General features: G+C 44.7%; 1 protein-coding gene and 1 long non-coding RNA gene across 12 annotated transcripts in view; both read right to left on the reverse strand.

The window, feature by feature from the left end:
- Positions 1-21,451, reverse strand: part of NRXN3 (neurexin 3) — a 1,218,301-nt gene that overhangs the window by 842,853 nt on the left and 353,997 nt on the right. For all 11 annotated transcript variants that reach the window (XM_067532399.1, XM_067532391.1, XM_067532404.1 and 8 more), the window contains one exon: positions 18,960-19,343. In XM_067532399.1, coding sequence (XP_067388500.1) covers positions 18,960-19,343 — 384 coding nt within the window. The remainder of the gene's footprint in view (positions 1-18,959; positions 19,344-21,451) is intronic.
- LOC137142949 (uncharacterized) lies at positions 844-3,986 on the reverse strand. The gene is made up of 2 exons (XR_010917058.1): positions 3,857-3,986; positions 844-1,274 (listed from the first exon to the last, which is right to left on the reverse strand). It is a non-coding gene; the product is annotated as an uncharacterized lncRNA (long non-coding RNA).

The following is a 21,451-nucleotide window of genomic DNA, read 5'->3' on the forward strand; positions in this document are numbered from 1 at the left end:
AGATGTGATTTGTTGATTTAAAGATATTTACTTTGTACATTTTGATATGTGATGTTGCCAGTTTGTGTTCTAACTGTTTATAAAGCTTTGATTTTTTAAATCTGTCTGTCATTAAATAATTATCTGACTCCCTCATAATTTCATATAACTGTGAAAATTAAAACTAGATAAAAAACCTGCTTAAAAGTAAACATTGATATTATCTGTGGAAATTATAAAAAAGTCTAATTCTGCCAAGCCTAATTATAACTCTCTGCACTACCTGACCCCAGGGCTCCACAGATTTCCCCCCCACAGGGGGAAGGCAGATTTCTGCTGGGGGAGGACAGCTGTAGATTCTGGCTGGGTTTTCGGAGGAGTCTGCTAATAAATAGCTATGGTGGCTGAGTGGTTAAGACACTTGACTACAATACTGAAAGGCAGGAGTCTTGCTCAATCTCACACCTCCAATTCATCCAGCTGCAAAAGGGAGGTTACCTAGCGCCACTAGGTTAGGGCAGTCAAAGGTGGTTAGATGTGATGTGGGACACATTGCTTCTTATGTATCCTTGCTTATGAGCCATTGTTTCAGGGGGGCTTTGATACTAAAGACCACAGTGGTGATGAGCCCCCAGGCCACCCGGGCCATAACCTCTCCCTGATGAGAACACCACTCTTTCTGAGGAAAGCTGGCCCGCAGTGGAAGGGAAGATACAGCTGCTTTCAAATCTCTCCTCCTGGCAAACTTTCCACTTGGGACTCCGAGCCAGCAGCAATGGCCGGGAATGAATTGCAGCCAATACAAAAACAGGGGAAGAGGTCACAGTTGTGAACTTTTGTGGTGTCTCACACAATTGAACAGTGAGAGAGGCTGGATAGAGGCGCTTAGTGAAAAGCTACCAGCCACGAAGAGAAATACCAGCTGTGTAAATCAAGGTGAGGGAGATCACCAAATGAAGAAGCTGATTACTAATCTACATGCTGTCACTCTGCTTTTATATCCAAGTTAGCTCAGGAGACTGTGTGAAATCTGTCTCACCACAGCAGCATCTTCTAAACTCTCATCTGTATTCACAGTCCAACAGGGCTTTAGCTTTATGGCTGCAATGTTCTTGTTTCTTCTGCAGGTCCATTAGCACTGCACGCTCTGCACAGTCAATACCAATTCCACCTGGCACTTTTCTGCTTTTATTTATTTATTTTGACACAACTCCGTCTGTCTGCCAGCTCCATTACTTTCCTGATATGGCTGGTTGTGGGTTTTTGTTGTGGATTTAAGAGCCCAGTGCCTTTGGCTTTAAACAAACAAAAAATGAAGAGAAGAAAACAAACTGAGGCAGTAAAACAAGGAGCAATAAGTCTCTTCTATTGCCTCATATGTCTCCTCATTCTGCATCTTTTTCTTTTGCCCGATCACTTTACCTGAAACAGTTGCCTGGTGTAAGATAACAGAGAGACAAGGTGGGTGAGGTAATATCTTTTATTGGACCAACTTCTGTTGGTGAGAGACAAACTTTCGATCTTACGCAGATTTCTCAGACCTGAAGCTACCTCTGTGTAACGCTTTTTCAGATCTGGCAAACCTGTGTAAGCTTGAAAGCTTGTTTCTCTTACCCAGAGAAGTTGGTCCAATAAAAGATATTACCTCACCCATCTCATCTCTCTAATATCCTGGGATCAAGATGGCTACAACAACACTGCATACAAAAAAGACAATAACTATTGATTTGACAGAGCTCTGTCATCCTTTCTTCCTCCTCTTTTGTCACATCCCAGGGACCATTCTATGACACAACCTGTTCTTCTGCAAAAGGAGAAGTGGGATTTAATTGGTGCTGTGGGAGAAGAACAGGACAAGAGGAAATTAATGGATCAGGAGACTGAGAATGGACTTCAGAGCAGGGTAAGTAACTGTGCTCCTTCCTCAGGTCAAAGGAAGAGATGTAACCCTTTACCCTGTCCAATTCTGAATAGGGTCTCCACAGCCCACCCCTGGACTGACGAATAACAAGCCATCAGCCATTAAGTACTTATCTGCCTTGTAATGTCCAATGCCTCAGTGGGTGAATACTGCTCTACATAAACATAAAACTCACTGTTACTAAAAACGCAGCTAGCATTTATGGCTGCATCTGGATTTCTAAAATTAATCTGGAAATGGGTTTCTCCCAGTCACTTTCCAGAGCCCTACCTCCCTCACCACACCTGTCATCCCCATACTCTGTCAGGTCTTTACTGGGTTGTGTTTAGTGCATTCTCTGCAGCTCCTAGAAGATGATTGAATGTAATACCTTGTAGCACAGTCAGAGCTGGAGTCTCCATGTAAAAGTTTTAGCTTTTTGCTGTGCATCAGTGTGTGGCAATCTGTTTGAATGAATGTCCCTTGGCTTCCTATGCTTTATAACCACCCCCCCCCCCAAAACCACATTGGGTAGCAAAGAATAAGCACTCCCTTCTGACTGTGGTCAGTCAGCAGAGCAAAAGGTATGCAAGAATCTGAACACCCAATAGTAAACTTGAGCAACTCACTCAGTTGGAGAAGAGGAGTGGTTAGTGCAAACGAAGTTGCATTCTGCTGATTGAATAGCATCCAAGAACTGGAACACAACAGGGAGAAAACTTTATTCTCCAAAGAGATGGATAGTCACAAGACTGAAAACAGCAGCAGGAGAATGGATATTGCATTGCCGGGGAAAGGGTTACCAGGCTCCTACCTCTAAATAAAGAGGCTGTATGTTCCAGTTTATGTGGGAGGGTCCTGGTTTTACATATGATGTCCCAGTACCCCAGGGCCTTTTCAGGCCCTCTAAAATGTCCTGTTTTTCATTTCAAAGTATTCAGGTTTGTATAACTATAAAATATTTTTTCAAGGTATTTTCTAGACTGCCCCCCCCTTCTTATGATGAAGCGAGCATATGTTTAGCACCAACAGCTGTTCAAGGCCAAAGCTTAACATTGTGGGTCAGGTGACAACAACGCAGTAGGAGTTCTATGAATTGATGACCCACACTACTCTGTGCAAAGCCCCTTCATTAGCCCCTTGGAGTGTGTGCAGGTCTCTTACCTTTTAATGCACCTTCTTGAGGCCAAGTGTTTAATAAGGGCAACCTTGTCTTTGTTTCCCTTTCAGTATCAGTTCCAAAATGTGGCCTATAGCATGTGGCTCTCTTTATCGCACCTGCCCTCCAACTGGGTCATTTGAGCCCCTTGTTATCAGTTTTGGTAATTGTTAATAAATAGAGAATAAGGCTATTACTCTGTAAAGCTCCTTCACTACCAAAAGACCCCGCAAGCCCACAGAAGATTACACGTGGAGCCCTACGAATTGGAAAAGGGTGGGTACTTAAATTAAGTAGGTTACTCCCTGGGCCCAATGAATTGGGTATGGGTGGCCCTGAGCCCTAGCATGTGAACTGGGTAAGGGTAGGTGCCTTTCCCCTGGAACCCTACAGATTGGGAAGGGCCAGGGTGCATTAACCAGCTTATGTCTTGAGCCCTACGGATTAGGGTAAAGGTGGGGTGCCCTAGTGTGTGTGGGTAACACCCTCCCTTTTAAGGGGAATAAGGAGTCTCACCCCAAGAGCCTAAGGTCTCTGTGACGGGCCTCCAACTGCTAGTCCTGGGGCCCAATATCCCTCTCTCCCTTCTTCATCAGGGAAGGAGCAAAGAAATAGAACAGAAATGACATCCAATAGTCTTATGTTAGGGCTGCCGGCATGAATCTGGGGCTTTAGCAGTCCCTGCCCCCTTCCCTCCAGTGGTTGATAGGGGGACCCAAGCCCACCCTCTCCTCTGGATCCCAGCCCAGGAACCCTATGGTAGGCAGTCAACAACTGTTTGTTTAGGACCCCTGCTGCCTCCCTGGGCTGCTTCCTACCTCCAGCCTTTGCAGGCATCATCTGCACAGCACCCTTTCCTGGCTCCTTCTGTCTGGAAGTTGATCTTTCTGGTCAGCTTTCCCCTGTGTGATGCTGTAGAACGTCTCTCTGATAGCTCCTAGTCTCTCTAGCAGCCACCCTGCTCTGTCTGCGTTGCAGCTTTTTATCCCAGCTGTTGCTAACCAGGCATTTGGCCGCAGTTGGGGGAGTGACTGCTCTCCTCATTAACCCCTTAGAGTCTGTTGCTGTGTGGGGTCTATACACCCCATCACAGGAAGGGAGATGCCTTACACTTCTTCTGTCATTTGTTTCCCTCCTCTCTATGGTCACCAGAGCAACAGAGAGGAAGGAAGTGAGGGCAGATGTGTGAGGGGAAACAAGCAGAGATCCTCCCTTCTTTGTTCTGCTCTTCTGCTCCTGCCAGAGTCAGAATGCACAAAGTATATTTTGCAACACTAAGAAAATGTTGGCACAAAAGTGTCCTTTTAAAATTCTGACTATATGGTCACCTGATGTTTAGATCACGAATAACACGCAAAAGTCATCTGAATGCCTAAGCTCCCTGCCCCATGTGAAAGGTGTTAAAGGTATACTGGCCCAGGTTCCAATGAAAGAAGAGTCAACTTAACAAAAGACTGCACCAGTGGAAATGACATTAATTGTTTCCCTCGTGGGCTGTCTGAAAAGTCAGACTACAGACTGTCAGCTTTGACGACTGATCTCCTCTCTGCTCCTTGGACGTGGGATCCCTCTCAGTTACAGACAAGGCACAGTAGAGGCGAGCCATACCTGTGTACTGTTTAACTCAGGGAATAAACAGAGAACTTCCAGTCAATCTAACACACCTGTCAGCCACACTTGGGGAGCATCAATAGGGCTGAACTGCATTCTCCATTTAAAACCATCCAATAAAAGGTTCTGAATACAAATTCACTCTCTTAATCAATGTTTTTTCTTTGTGTCACCTGTTTGAAATAGGATCTGCAGGTGCTGGGATCAATGGATTTCAAAGTCTATATAATTGCACTACAGCTCCATCTGAATACTGAACTCAAAATGCTATCATGTGACTGGCAATGGCAATACCCTTTGATCCCTCTGCTTTCTTCAGTGACATTGCGCTAGGAGGGACTATGTTTCCTCCTTCTTCAGGGGCAAAAGAACACCACAGTCACTCAAAACAACATGCTAAATGAAGCCAGTGGCTCGATCTAGCAAGACCCCAAGAGGTCCTGCACTTAAAGGTCAGCGCTTCAGAAAGTGAACACTTGCTTGACATAAAAAGAGGAAGCACTGTGAAGCTAGCAGCACTTATAATCAATCTTTACTCAGGCATCCTCCCTGGTGTTGTGTCTCTTTCATCAGAGTGACCTTTGTGTTAACATGACAGATTTCTCCAGGCTTTCAGGTTTCACTTATTCACATGTACACCACCGACTATTACACTATTATTTGCTATTATAGCAAACAGTGGCTCTGAAACTTGTTCACATGAGAGACCACTTCTTAAGATACAGGTCTTGTGGGCACCTCCCCTCCCAGGCCCAACTTCCCTGTCTGGGTTATATGACAAAGAAACGAGGATTGTAGTAAACAAGATTAAAATAAATATCCTTTACCATGAGGGGTGGGACTGCTTCCTATCCATTCCTCCCCTTGAAAGAAGAACACATTGGACTCCATTTACCTGAAAGTGGGGGATTCAGTGTCCTGAAATTTCCAGTCAGGTTCCAGTCACCTGGTTTAGACCCTACACATACACGACATGATTTGTCGCTGAACGCTGTACAAGAGGAGAAGGAAGCCAAACCAAGCAAGTTTGAGGAAGCCACTATACCTCAGCAAGCATGACCTTTCCAAGCAAATGGCAGTGGCTGTGCTTTTGCATCCACTTTCCATATCAGATACTAGCCTCGGCCCATCAATCAAAATGTCTCAGAGGTGACTGCCTATCACCATATGGGGAAAGAGAGTCAATTAAGGGAGAGTCATTAATGCCAAATCATTTCTCTTCCTCAGAGATGAATAGAAAAGAAAAAAGATTGCACAGAATGCGTGTTGGGCCGGTGCCTATCTGTCAGTTCAAAGGCCTGGATTGGGTGAACCCGAAACAGAGAGAGCTCATTTCACAGATAACATCTCCAAGGCCAATGTGGTTATTTCAAACATTGGAAATAATTTTCATGACAAATGAATCCACCTTTTCACAGCCATTTCTCCATCAAGCCATTCCACTTCATCAACACCAGGGACAGCTCCTTGCCTCAGCAGAAACTGCATCTGGCCTGACTCCAGTGCAAGAGAAGGAAAGGGGCATGCAGCAACCGGAATAGGGACCAGCCATCAAGTGAGGTAAGACCCCAAACATCCTATAGAGAGGGGAATCTCTCGTGCCAGGCTCCATAAGGGTGCCCTCGGGCATACGGCAGAACAAAACAGAGATGTTCCACGTTCAGAGTAACCAACCCCACCCTGGATCACACATCCCTGCAGGCTTCCATACACCGAACGCTGGATCCTTTCTGCTAACAATGCGGATTTGCTCATCCGCTTCCACCCACACTGTTCATGGGAACTTTCAACTGTCTCAGGCACCTCTATCACCACAATTAACCGAAGTCTTAGTAACCACAAAGACAGGTTGTCATGATATGTTATTCTTCAGCTAGTGTTGAATGGCTCTTATGTGAGGTGAGCAATTATGAGCCCATAACACATCAGTTACACACACTCACTTCCAATGCCAGTCAAGGAGTTGGTTATAATCTATAAAGCCGTACATAGCTTGGGGCCCAGTTATGAAAGAGTTGTCCCACTATGGGAGTTGTGAGCAATAGGTCACCGTCTCTTGTGGTGTCTAGTGCTAATGTCTTTGTGACCAACAGCAGGGTGTTCTCAGCAGACAGCTCACACCACTGGTACATATTCCCTCCTGAGGTCCCACCAGAACCCAGGTGCAATGTGCTTCAGGACAAAGACATATCTGCTAAATTAAGCTCCTCATTGACCTCCCGGCCATTTGAGTGGCAGAATATGGTGAATTTTATATGGTCTTTTTAGATCTACATTTTGTGAGCTTTTTATTAATGAGAAGCATTCAGGTGCATAGGTCTTGGATGCCATTTATAAATCAGTAAGTAAATAAATACTGTATTGCACTGTTGTGTCAAAAGCAACACAGACTTGTAAGGAAAAATGAGGAAGACATCCGAAAGCACCAGTCCCTGCTCTCTCTCTCCCTGACCTCATGTAGATACTCCCTTCCTCTCTCATTTTCCTTGGTAAGGAGCTGACAGTAGTGCAGGTCTGATGCAGTCTGGGATTATCCAGTTCCATGTACTAGAAATCCATAATAGGGGAAACTGGTGGCAGTCATGTACTCAGAGGCAGGCAGCCCCTGGATGGATATTTGGATTGAAAAGACTTTCATGATGACTAGACATTATCCACTGAGCAATATCATGCCCAGAAACAAGGCCTTCCTGAGAGAGGCTTGGAGAAACATGGGGAAACATGGAAGGTATTATTTTCTTCTGTGCAGTGCAGATTAACACATCCAGCTGAGATAAACATAAAGATTTTGCCCATCTGGTGCTCAAGACAGGAATTCAGCTGTATAAAAGATCACTCTTAAAATACCAAGCTGTGACAGGGAAGGAGATGAGAGAACCAAGAGTAGAGAGAGAGAAATCGTACCATGTCAAACTTTCTCTAGTAAAACATAGGAGGGAGATTCATTTGAGTTTCATACAGTCTCGGATTTTCTCAACAGATGCTGTTGGGGATAGCCACATCAATGAGACACCTAGTTCTGAAAGTTCAGGATCCTAACGATAATGAAATGATGTCCCCCATAAATATATAATCAGTCCAGCCATGGGAATTAGCTATACACACTCTTTTCACAGGGAGGGACATCAAAGGGGTTGCAGACCACAATTGCATTGTCTTGTCTTGGAAACAGCAGACAATCTGAGAAGCTTTTGGCTGGATACATGGATCTATGCAGTCTACAGACTCATACCATTTCTTGTGCACGCATGCGTGTCTGTGTGTAACCTCAGTGTGATTACGGAGCCCTGGGAATTCCACTAGCCTAAATTTCCCCATTTTGCTTCCATTCCCTTCAAAAGTCACATGTTGGCTGACCTGTCCTTTCAGGAGCTGGATGCAGAACATCAGAGAGAGGCAGATGAGCTAGGGAGCTGTTTATATGTTAACGGGGAAGCTGTCACAGGTAGCATGGAAGATGGCAAGGAGTCAGGAATGGATAAAAGAGTCAAAGGTAGCAGACAGGAGTAGGACTTGGGCAGAGTGTAAAGAGTGGGATGAAAAGTAAGGAGTTGAAGGCTGAAATACAAGTAGGAACTGAGTTAGAGAGAAGCTTCGAAAGTGAAGAGGACAGCCTCAAACTGTATATAGAAGACAGGAAACCATTAAATGAGTAACAAGCTATGGCTACATACAGACAGGCACCACAGTCATCTGCGGGGATAGAATACAGGACCCTATGCACCAAAATCTACCACTTAAGCTAAAGAACTCCCTTTGCGGTAAGTAGCAAGATATTACCGGTTTCTAGGGCCTGCCACTAGAGGGATACACAATCACATATACTAAACTAGTGTATTACACACAGAGTCAAGAAGATGGGGGAGAGAAATGGTGAGCGTAACAAGGCAAGGCAAATGAAATCCCCCTCACCCAACTGCCCTTGCAAAAGTCAAGGACCCTTAATTGGAACTTTAACTATTAGGGATGGACAAACCAGTGTGGGTGAAGAGAACTAATCCCAATCTTCTCCTCACACTCAAACTGAACCTTTTTATCACACTTGGAGAAGTTTAGTTAAGACATGCTTTCGGGACCAACCCTACATTAGCACTGGCAAGATTGGACGGGCTCTAGCTAAGACTTTTCAATCTCTGACTTCTATGATTCTGTCACGTCCCCTTCTCCCTCCCCTGTTCCCCCCCACTGTTATTTCAACTTTCCTGATATCTTTGCGCATCCAGACTCCAGATGAGATTAAAAGCACTAAAAAAATTGTTCTCATGATATCTCCAGCATCTCTGGAAGCCGGCAGTAACAGAAATCTGATGGGAAAAAGTTTTGCCCCAAACAAACCTCCAAACATGTGGTGATTCAACCAGCACTGAAAAAAAAAATCTCTCCATCTCTCCTTCTAGCTGTGCTGGAAGCAGAGCGAGGACTGCAGTACTCACTCCACGTAGTAAATGATTTTGTTGCACTTCTTATTACCTGTAATTTTACAGCATTTCAGTTTATTGCATACATAATGGGCAGATGTGCATTGTCATTAAACTGCTTTTCGGAAATGTTGCAAGATAATAAAGCAGAAGCTGTAGCCCTATGTTTAACATCAGCATAACCAACAGCAGGTGCACTGCCTTTTGCAAGCAGCATACATGAAGGTAATTCAGCCCTTGTCCCAGGGCCAATCAACAGGCCATGAGCAAACCAAAACAGGAAAAGACTCTGGGTGCAATCCCAGGGAGGAGAAGAACTGGAACTGGATTTCTATGCCCACTGGAATGGATACTGGGTGCAGCCCTGGGAAGGAGAACAGCTAGAACAGGATTACTGTTTCCATCTGGAACAATGGACTCTTGGTATGCCTATGCCAGTGCCTTAACCAGTTAATATCAAAAGATTAAAATCCATATCTCAATGCCCCTTATTTCAGTTCTAAATCGATGTTGGTGTCACATAAGCCTGCAGGCTTTCATTTGATTAGTGTGTATTTATTACACAAGAAATGCCCAATCAAGAGAATTAAGTCAGAGGAAGTATTGTCTAAGCTAAAAGGACAAAGAGATGAATCCCACCACCTCATTGTCACCTGCTGACTCCATTATCTTTCTTATTGGGTGTAGGTGGGAGGAAAGAAATGCAAAGAGCTTTCTGGGTGACAATAATAATGGGTTGCACCTCTCTGAGCTGGTGGCATTTTTACTGCAGTCAGAGAATTTGGCTAATCTGAATACAATGCACATTCCCTGCTCTCCTCTAATGCTAGGGTTTTATTTTTACAAAAGCCTGAAGGCTGAGAAAGGTGCTTTCTCATCAGAATAGAGAAGCACCTTATTCTCCATAAAATAGATCTCTGCCTCCATCCCCTGCGCATTCTCAGCCCAGCTAATACAAGAATTGTGTTCACCTAATGTTGCAAACTGATGTCAAACAATTAACAAATTAGAAACTAAATGACACAGCAGATAAAACAAGCTTTAGTGTGTCTGCACCAGTACATCCCACACCAATCTTCCTCCTCTTCCCACAGCACTGGCCCACCCACCCCTCCTCTTCCACTCACTGATATGTCTGCTTCTGGCCATCCACCCACACAGGACTTCCCTTAGGACTTTTCTCTCCTTCAGCTGTTACAGGCATTTGGGGTTAGGGGTAAAAAGTCATTTCACATGGAATGGGAGGACATGTGCGATCCTTTTAATCTGAGGAGTTCCTTGAGTCAACTTTACCCTGGTGTAAGGCAGGAGAAACAGTTCCACAAACTGGCCTGGTACTGGTGAGGGGTGGGCTGCGGAAGGGTTTCCTCGGGCTTTAAGGTGGTTTGAAATGAAGGAAATTAAAATAACCACCCATAAAGACAAAAGTGTTTGGAACTGAGTGCTGGGAGAGAGAGAGAGAGAAAGAGAGAGAGAGAAACTGCACTAGACCTGGAGCTCTCTGGTGCTCCCACTGCCACATGGATATCAAAAAGATCAGAAGTTACCTAGGGATACATCATCCACTACTGCCCTGTCCAAAGACCTCAAAACCTAGAGAACTCTGACCTAAACCTTGGATGTTCACTGTGTTCACAAAAATCCCCATCCCATTCCTGACACCTGCTCTTCCTCTCACAGAGGTCAGAAAATAGTCTGTCCCTCTGCTAGTCTGTTTGGCTTTACTAAATCCTGGCTTTAGCAGAGTTCTGGTGGCCAACAATGTCTTTGCCACACACCTCCAGCTACATGCCTAAGACTCAACTCAAAGTCTTGAATTCCTTTATCATTTGTTCCTCCTGCTCTCTCTCTCCCCCTCCTATCTCCCTTCCCTTATTTGCATGCGCTCACTCTGTATAAACGTGATCGTACAGCAGCACATGACCAAGGTCTGCTGAGCATTGGATTCACAACACTGAATCCCAGCTCTCAGTAACCTCATGCTAAGGATAAAGCCAGCCCCTCCAGGGCCAATAGAAACCTCCTCTTGATACTGTGTGTTAGAAGCTGTAAGGTTGCTCTGACCAAAAGGTCCCAAACCCTGAGAGTCAAGGAAATTTAGGATTGCTCAGTACATTGAAAGTGGGATTCAGCACCTCACAGGATGCTTTCTTTTGTGATGGACCCACAGCAGAGCCGCCACAGTTATAGTTTCTATGTATCTAGATGTTTATGCCGCACTCATCACTGTGGTATCTGAGCTGTGTGGCACTGTCAAACTCCAGTCTGCCTCTTCCTGCAGACAAGGGGAAAATGCCTCCAGCTTCTCCAGTACATACAGCATATTTCATCACAACAGAATTTCACACACGGCATCAAGAGGAATGCTATCAATTTGATAAAACAAATGAATGCCCCATTGTGACTCTGCCTCAGTCAGTGAACGGGTAGTATCACAGGGCAACTGGCCCCTTTATGGGGAGTCAAGGCCCAATCTGCCAGTGACTGCCTTATGAAGGCCCACCTGGAAGTAACTGGCTGCCCTAGGTAACCGATTAATGATTAATTAGTAAATGAGCATCTGTACCTAATAGAGTTTATCCAAGCTCACTTAGGAGAGGCACTGCAAGGAGACAGGAATCTCCTGAGTGGCATTCCCAGGAGGGCTGATGAGCAGGTGTTCTCTCAGAGAAGGGTGCCTAGAAGGAGTGCTCCTTAAAACGGAGGGCTCTCCAGGGAGCCCACCACAGCATGGAGCCTAGAAAGTGTGCTCCTGGTGATGGGAGATCTATAGAGGGAGAGCAGCAGTTGGCAGGCATTCAGGAAAGCCTGGCCTCAGCAAGGGGGTCTCCCAGATGGAGGCTGTATGGAGATGTATGGCTGGAAGACCATACACAGTACCCTGGGGAAGAGCAGCCACTGACAGATCTCTACGGACCCCTGACTTAGAATAAGGGCTTTACCTGTATAGTGGTAAGAAACCTGGCTCTAGGGGCAAAGGCCTGAATCAAAAGGACCCTGCTGGTGGAGGGCCTGGACAAAGTCAAGCAGTGGACTCAGGTGGGACAGACAGAATTAAGACTGCTTCTCAGCCAAGGTGCTGGGATGAAGGTTTTGTTTATGTTTTGGGTTGGACTTTCTGTTAATAAATAAGACCTTCCAAAAGGGGGCACTCGTTAGTATTTAAAAGTCTGTCTGGACTTGTTTATGCCGTGCATGAGGGGAAATCAAGGCAAGGCACAGCTGTGGTGCCACATCTGACCATAAAGGGATGTAGTTATATTAGACTTTGTTTTATCCTCCACACACTTCCGCTTCACCCCAAGCTCTGGCTCCTACAACTTCCTCTTCCCTTGTGTCCTCCCCACTCCCTGCATCCCTCCACCTCTGCTTTATAGGTGTCAGTAGGGAAACCATTGAGCACAAAGGAGAGAATCTCTTTCCTCTCAGTTCCTGTGCCTGGCATCAGAGCAGCCCTAGCTTCCTGGAGGAACAATTGCAGGGAAAGTCCTGCTCAGCCTCTGCTGCCTCATGATGAAACATGCTCATTTGCTCTATGGCAGTGGTTCTCAGCCAGGGGTACACATACCCTTGGGGGTATGCAGAGGTCTTTCGGGGGGTACATCAACTCATCTAGATAGTTGCCTAGTTTTACAACAAGTTACATAAAAAGCACTAGCCAAGTCAGTACAAACTAAAATGTCATACAGATAATACTTATTTATACTGCTCTATATGCTATACATGAAATGTAAGTACAATATTTATATTCCAATTGATTTATTTTATAATTATATGGTAAAAATGAGAAAGTAAGCAATTTTTTCAGTAATTGTGTGCTGTGACACTTTTGTATTTTTATGTCTGATTTTGTAAGCAAGTCATTTTTAAGTGAGGTGAAACTTGTGGATACGCAAGACAAATCAGACTTCTGAAAGGGGTACGGTAGTCTGGAAAGGCTAAGAGCCACTACTCTATGGCAGTGGTTTTCAACCTGTGGTCCATGGACCCCTGGGGTCCTTAGACTATGTCTAAGATTTCCAAAAGAGTTTGCACCTCCATTTGAAAATGTTTAGTGGTCCACAAATGAAAAAAAGGTTGAAAACCACAGGGATAGTGCCTGCACAGTCTAGTCACTCATTGTAACTGTGAGAATAGGGCATGCTTAGTGCAGATGTACTCTTTGGAGAATTTAGTTGCCAAACTCTAACCAGTCTGTACTGAGTATGTGCACACTGATATCTTTCAGAGGCCTCTAAGGTAGTCAAATGGGGATGGATTTTCACAAATAAAGCAAAAGGCAAATCCTTGAGACCAGGGAAACCCCTTGCCAAATTTCAAGTCTCTGCTCAAAGCATGGAGGTGATAGAGCTCCTCCATGCAATGGTTGAAAGATTTTTTTAAAAACATGAGCAAAATTATATATTTTCCCCTAATCTCATTCAGAGAAATGACTGAAGCATTTTAGCAGAAAGTTTCCAAAAATATTCAAACTTAGGCAGACACCCAGCGTAGAAAATGTCAGTCCAAGTGCTCAAAGTTTGGCAAAGGTATAAGCAAATAAAAATAGGGTTTATAATGGGAAGTGTCAAACAACCCTAGCCACAGAAGGTGCTCCAAGCTCTGCCAGTAATAAACATCCAATCCTGCTGTGAATCTTACTGAATATTTAACTCAATAAAATCCTGCTGGAGTGAGTTCCACAGATCACTTATTGTATATAACTGTTTCCTTTCATTGTTATAAATGTATTCTTCCCATCAAGGAGAAGCCTGCTTTCCAGTAGCTATCTTTCTACTAGCTTTCTATTTTAGGTACTTACACAGCCCCCACACTATTCGAGTGCCTTTCTAACTTTAACGTGTTATCCCCATTTAACAAAGAAATACTGTCTTGCCCAGGTCAGAGGTTGTCAGTGGTGGAACAGGAATTGAACCCAATGCTCCTATTGTAATCACAGGGCATTCTTTCCTCACCACTAATGACTGCTGAATCTCTAAAGGTTCAGAGATTCATCCAAAAGTTTAAATGCTTATTGCTATCCTTTCATTCCAGAGGACTCATAAGAACAGTCCTTCTTGCACGTGATTTCCAGGACTATCACAGTAGTTTGGGCTAGTTTGAGAATACCATGAGTGCAGTCTTTCCCTGGGTATTTTGATATTTCTAATGGAAAAAAGGAAACTCAGATATGTGAAATTTTAACTAAATTAATCATGCTTGAAGACCCACATTGAAACATGATCTCAGACTTTAGTCAGTTCAAGTTCAACATGAAGGCTGAGGTTGGTTTTTGTGTATCCAAACTGCTTTATCTTGACCCAATTTACAGTCAAACTCTGAGGTCCTCACAGTCTTTATACGAGTAAAACTGACAGAGGTTTCAGTGACAAATTATTCTGATAGAAGTTTTACCTGAGAAAATCCTTCAGCATTTGTAGCCCTCAGACAGGACTCTTCTGTTTTAATTTAGCTAGTTCATCAGCAGATCACATGTGGAACAATACACTATATTAGGGACCAATGCTATCAAGCTATTGGCCTTTACACCATGCTCTTTACTGGAGTAGCTGAACACAGCGTTATCCTGTCCTGAAAGACAGACACACTAGAACGGAATAGGTCTTTGCCATTTCTAAGTCCAACTATTCTATGCGATCCCAGCTCCTATCCCCCAAGGATCTTTCTTTACCTTAAGCAGCTGTGGCACTTCGGGCCTGAAAGTGCTTTTGTCTAATTTTCAACTTTCTGCAGCAGTGAACCCAACTGAATATTGTTACACTCCTTTTCCTCTCCCTAAAAACTGGCTAAAGACTGACGAAAGTGAGTCAGTCTGTTCTTCCCAAGCACATGATTCAAATTCTGCCATCCATGGCCAGCAGTTGGCGCTAGTGATTTATTTAAAGCCCAGTCCTGCCCTGCCTACATTTTGTCTTTGCTGTCCTATATGCCCTGTTCACCCCATCACTGAGGCTGCTCCTGTGCTCAGGAGGGAGGGTGGCAACATTGCTCTCCTCAGTGCTTAAGTCACAGGCCAGCTGACACCTGGATTTACAGTCACCTTTGGGTGTCAAGACATAAAAGTGAGAGTCATGTATCATCTGTGTCTATTTCTGTTTGTCTTGGAGGTAAAATCATTGTGTTATGATGCCACGTCCTGACATCAAGCAGTTGTGTCAGTGTGTGATGAAGCTGTGATGTAATACGACAGACGGACAATATGGAGTCAGCACAAAACAATTCAGCCTGCAGAGCTTTGTTGTGTGAGCAATTTTTCAGTTCCAGTCCCTGAGTGATCCCTTCCCATGAGCTTCACCTTAAGCTGCAAAATAAAACTCATTTGAAACAGACAACTTCTGTCTGATTTGGGTTTGAAACCAACATGGATTCCATTTATAACAATAACTGCATTTCCAGAGTTCAGGTCCCCTGAAGCTCACATTTCTACAATTTATTCCCAGTCCCAAACTCGCCAAAAGATTTATGAACCTTAGAGAGCCTCTAAGACAGTTTCTCTCAACGACTGGTCCGTAGACCGGTGCCGGTCCCTGAGATCTCCCTGACATAGTTTAGGAAGGCAGCAAGCCAGTCCCTGGTATCAGAAAGGTTGAGAAACACTGCTCTAGGAGATACTGTCAACAATATTACTTAGAACTTCATGTTTCCACAGCACTGCACATGCATTCATTCATTCCTCCTCTTAGCCCATTCTGACAGTGGCCCAAATTTGCCTGGCTCTGGATTTCATTACACACATTTCACCCAACTATAAATTTGACTCCTACAGGTAGTTCTGGATTCTGCCTCCTGCAAGCCAGGCTCATGACAGGGACTTGTGGGAATCAGGAATATCCTGCAAGTTTTATCACAGTGTTGGTCACTCCTAGGTATAACACATTGCCACAAACAAAAACTGAGGACAAGCAGAAAGTCAGAGTCTGATCCTACTGAACACAGTCCGAGGAAGCAATGCATTTATGGCATGGTGCTTCCCTGGAGCAACACCACTCAAAATGGTAGCATGCACTTGGGTGTAGATAGGTCGGGAGAATTCTCAAACCCCTGTTCAGAAGACACAGTTTTGCAGTGCCATCAAACCTGGTAAAGGGTATGGGGCAAGCCTCAGGACTGACATTACGCATAGATGATATATATGGCTGCCTCAGGTGCTGAATTTTTAGGATCCCCGTCAACAGGAGGAGTTTTGAGACATCTGTTCCTTTAAGGGCACACTTGCAGCACTAGGAACACCAGCAGTAGTCAGGGTGAGGCTGGGCACCAAACTTTGTAATGCTGGCCTTGGGAAGCTGTACCACAAAGAATAAATCTTGCACTTCTAAAGCCTACAAATCCCACCTGCCCTGCAGGGTGAATTCTGTTGATCAACAGTAAGTTCCTGTTAAAAAAAAATCCTTCCCCTCCTGCAGAGCAGGTGAATTGCAAAGCCCCAGAACTATAGAGTGCTTTACATACCGTATCTACTTAACCCTCACAAACTTCACTGTAGCTGATTCAGTATCATTATCTCCAATAAAGATAGGGAAACTGAGCCACAGAGAGGGGCACTGGCTTGCCCAAGGTCACACAGGACATCCATGGCTGATCTGGAAACAGTACCCAAGAGTCCTGATCCCCAGGCATGTGCTCTGATTACTAGACTGTGCTACAATGTGGAGGAGGCCAAGAGGGCAAAAACAGATGAAAGCCCGAGGATTCTGCCAACAATCCATAGCTGTATGTCAGCAAGTGCATTTCAACCACATTCCAGTCCTAATGGCCAAATGTTACCAAGAAACTGATCTCAATAAAATTAAAAAGAAACATTACCAAAGGGAAGTTCCATTTTCTTTGCTAAGTGGGCCTATTGCCATCAATTTTTTTTCACTCTGCCATCTTATTCTGATCACGGTACTGGGCACAATACAGGGGCAAAAACAATTAATGGAACCGTCTGGGATTTGAACAGTGTATAGATCAAATGTCTTCTATTTGCTAAGCTCTGTCTCATTTGGTCTAGAATGAATGCATCTTGGCTGCCTGCATTGGCAATAATTGTGCCTCATATATCCCCAATCAGACGCCTTTAAATGACCAGACAGAACTAGTGACAATGCGAAAAAGGTGCTGTGACATTCGCTGTACTTGAGAAATTGCTGACTGTCTCCTACAGATTTGCCCTTGGCACTGGTGAGTTTGGAGACACCTTGTCACTAGTGTTGTAATAACTGGACCTAAAAATTTACCCTACTTGTGAGATCGCCGGTAAAAACTGTGAGAAAGCTTATAAACTGTCTCAATAACCTGTAACTGTAAATGTTGATAGGAAAAGGTGCCACAGGGAGACAGGGACTGAACTAGTCCAAACAAAAAGTCCTACTGATATAATTCAAGGACTTTGTTAAGATCATGTCTGGTAAACAAGGAAAAGGAGGGACCAGAAATCAACCAACCAAAATTGGTGAATCGGAAATTAGGTCTAACGAGCAGATAAAATAATGAGAGGATGGGCTATTTCCCCCTCACTCCTCCTTGGGGTCCTTACAATAAGAGAGACTTTAAAAAGAAAATTGGTGGGTGGATGGAAGCAAGTGCAATGTTGCTGGCTGACTGAAAGATGAGAGAAGGGGAAGAAGCAAGCTTCATCATCATGGCTGTCACCCTCCACAGTCTCCTGGGACCCTGGACCTTCTTCATCCTAATCCTGAGAGATGTCCTGACCAGACCAGAGAGAGGGACCCAGATGACATCACTACCTCCACCAGCTTCTGCTAAATCCCAACCATTGCCTAGAATGTGAGACTTTGTCTTTCCCTTCTCTGTCATGTGTCCTTTTCCTTCACTACCTTGTTTCTCCTCTTTCCTGTCCCTCTCCTTTTGGATTCTGTCTAATTAGAATCTGGTTTGGCCAGCCAAGCTTGTATATTTTGCAACACTGCTGTAAACTTGTGACCAGAAAGAGGCAGCTAAATGCACTATCCAAACAATCCAAAAGTGCTACAAGTTTGCCAGATCTTGGGGAGGCTAATAAGACTATGTGTTGTCAAATAAGAGGAGTTTCCTTCTTAAAACTCTCTACAATCAAAGGGAAAGGGAACAAGGGATACTTTACATTTCAAAGTCTTTAGCCTTCCCTCCCCCCTTCTTTGTGTATCTTTAATAAAAGGTTAAACAGATTTTGAATGGTGCGTTTGCCATGGTATCAAGCGGGATGAGATCTCCCTATACCAACCCCCAAATCTTGTTTAATACTGTTTAATGTTGGACAGTGACTGGGTCATGTTAACACCTTTCACGCTCTGTGTCCATTTATTCCAGCTAAATTAATACAACACTATGCTACCCCTTTGGGTGGCTCTGCTAGCATTTCAGTATTCAATGCAGGTTGACAAATGAAAGAGAGAGAGGGCAGGTACCTTCTCTGTCAGCTAAGGCTGTCCTAAAGCAGAAGGATCAGCAAGACCCCAGCCTGCATCTGTGACAGTTACCAATAAGCTGCTTGGAACTCATCACACACAGCCACATTTTGTGCCCCAACAGATGAAAGAGGGAGAGACACTGAACTTGGGGAAAAGAGACATCAGAACAGGGGGGGAGAATCCCCAGATACCAGGAGATCATCAGCTCAGATGGAAGTGAGATTAACTGGTCCTTGGGGCAGAGGATGAAGGGGAACCACCATAGAAGGAAGGTTCCCTGGTAATCTGAGTAGGTATTGGTACTAACAGAAGGGAGTGGAGTTTCCTTTGTATTCAGATCTCAGGGAGCCATCAGAGTGAGGGGAAGATTCCCTGGAACTTGGAGGCACCATCAGAATAATCCCACTTTAAATCCAAGAGTAGCACAGTCTTGTCCCCACTGAACTCCGATCCACCCCCGGTTTGGTAAGCATGATCTCAAAGCAGACTTGACTTACCACGCTCACAAGTTTTGCCCCAGTAGCCAGTGCCAGTGCAGTCACAGATGAAGCGGTTCCAGCCGTCCTTGCAGACAGCATTGTTCTTACATGGGTAACTGTCACACTGCTTGGTGCTGAGCCGGGAGCAGGAGGATTTGACCCCTGCAGCATTCTGCACCTCCGCCAGCTGCCGGATGTTCTTGCTCCGTCCATCAATGAACAGGTCCCGGATGCAGCCTACATAACCATAGTTCAGCATGGCCGTCCAGAGCTCTGTGGGGAGGATGAGGCCTGCCCGGTTCTCAGGTAGCCCACCTAGGTACATGTCCCCTTCCAGGTCCAAGATTTCACTCTCCCCACTGGCAGTGAATGGGGTGCGTCTGCTGTTCACTGATATGGTACCTGGAGTAAGGAGGAAAAGGAAACATCAGCCAACAGCTCCACTGACAGCCCAGGTCTAGGGAAATTCCTGTGGTATCTGAATGCAGGTTAAAGAGGATGGATTCAGTCGAGGAGATTGAAGATCCCCTGCAAAACCCAACACTGACAGAGAGAGTTTGTCCTACACTGCCCCACCCCACCTCTTCCCCCAGTCCCACACTGCCCCTCCCTAGCTTTTCCCCCAGCCATAGGCTCTAAACTCTTCAAAGCAGGGACTGTGTGTTCATGTGTGTTTCTAAAGCACATAGCACAATGGCGACCCAATCCTGATTAGGGACTCTATGTGCTCCAACAATACACATATTAAATAATATATTCTTAATTCTCCTCCTATCTCATAGGAAGGGAGGGTCTTTCTTTTAAAAAAAAAAAAGAAGAAAAGAAAAAAAAGAAAAGAGCAAAATCCCAGGAACTCAGTGCTATTCAATGGGATTCACCCTGCAAATCACATGAAGTACAGCTGGAATTAGAAAGGCTCCAGGACTACAGAGAATTAAAATAAATATTACTACTAATAATACATAGCTCTTATATAATGATTTTCATCAACAGAACTCAAAGCGTTTTACAAAGAAGGTATCATTATCCTCATTATACAGATGGAAAAATGGAGGCACAGAGAGGTGAAAGTGATCTGTAAAAGGAAGAGTTCTTCTTATTTGTATTATAGTTGCTTCTAGAAGTGTCAAGCAAGATCAGTGCCCCATTATGCGAGGCCCTGTACATACATATAGTAAGAGACACTGCCTGCCATGAAGAATTTACAATCAAATGGACAAAGGGTGGGAGGGAAAAACAAAAGTGTAGAGACTAATGCAAGGCCAACAAGTCAGTGGCAGAGATAAAAGCAGAACCTAAGTCTCTGACAGCCTCGTGTAGTGCACACTTTACTGCTCCTCATTCAGGACTTCAGTAGTTTTTGAGATAGGGACACCAGCCCACCAATCCACTTTGAACTAAGAATCAGAAACTTGTTCCATCTAGCTCTAAAGCATCATGTGTGATTGCCCCTATCATTAAGATATTCTCTGTCCCCAGAAGGTACTGTGCTATGCTTTAAGATTAATTCCAGATCACTGCATTCTTTATCCTACACTCCTAGGTTGGGCAGGGGGGTTTGGTTAACGGAGTTTGCTCTATTTGGTGTCTCTTTGACAAAGTGCAGTCACATACGTATGCTTTTCCCCCCTTAAACTGTAATACGAATCTTCTTGAACAGAGAACAGCACATATGGTGTACAAACAGGGTATTTCATGTGTGTGATGTTCTGTATAACTTAGAGATAATGTCAGAGGCAGCAGAGTGTTTGAGGCAAAAGAGGCATTACAAATTAAAGGGTTCCCCTGCTGGCCACTGGGGAAGTGGCACCATCAGGGCAGCGCAGAAGAATACTGCCTGGGGCTGTTTGCATAGGAGGGCTTTGGGTAACCCTGGAAGGAGGAAACACAGATGGTGACCCGGCCAGATGGCCAAGTCACGAAGAGGATACTGCGGTTCCTGGAGTGAGGCAAGTTTGTAGGGTGAAAGGATGACGGGAGAGACAGCATCTGAAGAGAGTGCAGCAATTGGCAGAGCTAATCCCCAGGACGGTCAACAGGAGGCGCCACAGCAGTGAGAGGATCCTGTGACACTGAATAGTAGGTGAAGCTTCCTGACTGAGAAATGCATTAGGCTCTGTAATAGTCTCGCCAGGAAAGTGATAGAAGTCCCATCACATGGAACTTTTAAGATCAGACCTGAAAAGCCACTGGAGGGACCAGTCCAGCACTGGCCCCAGGGAAAAGGGACCAGCTGAGCTAGTTGGTCTTTTCCATCTCTAACATCTACGATTCTGGGAAGACAGAACAAACCTCTACCTGAGAAATCAGAAGGACTCTTCTGCCTCATTTCTGACCCCTCAAGGCACTCAACTGGGGGCCTGATGAAGTGAGTGGCAGAATAGAAAAAGTCAGTAACCGGTGAAGGCAGAGCCAGTACGATGTGACCGGACATCAAGTCTGCCAATAAAGCTTTCAGAGTCAGCTGGGGTGGGATGTTGTGTGTTCTGTTGCTCACAAATGGCTGAAAA

This window comes from Emydura macquarii, unplaced genomic scaffold (genome assembly GCF_026122565.2).
Source record: "Emydura macquarii macquarii isolate MOO-44397 ecotype Brisbane River unplaced genomic scaffold, CSIRO-AGI_Emac_v2 contig_374, whole genome shotgun sequence".
NCBI classification, from domain to species: Eukaryota; Metazoa; Chordata; order Testudines; family Chelidae; genus Emydura; species Emydura macquarii.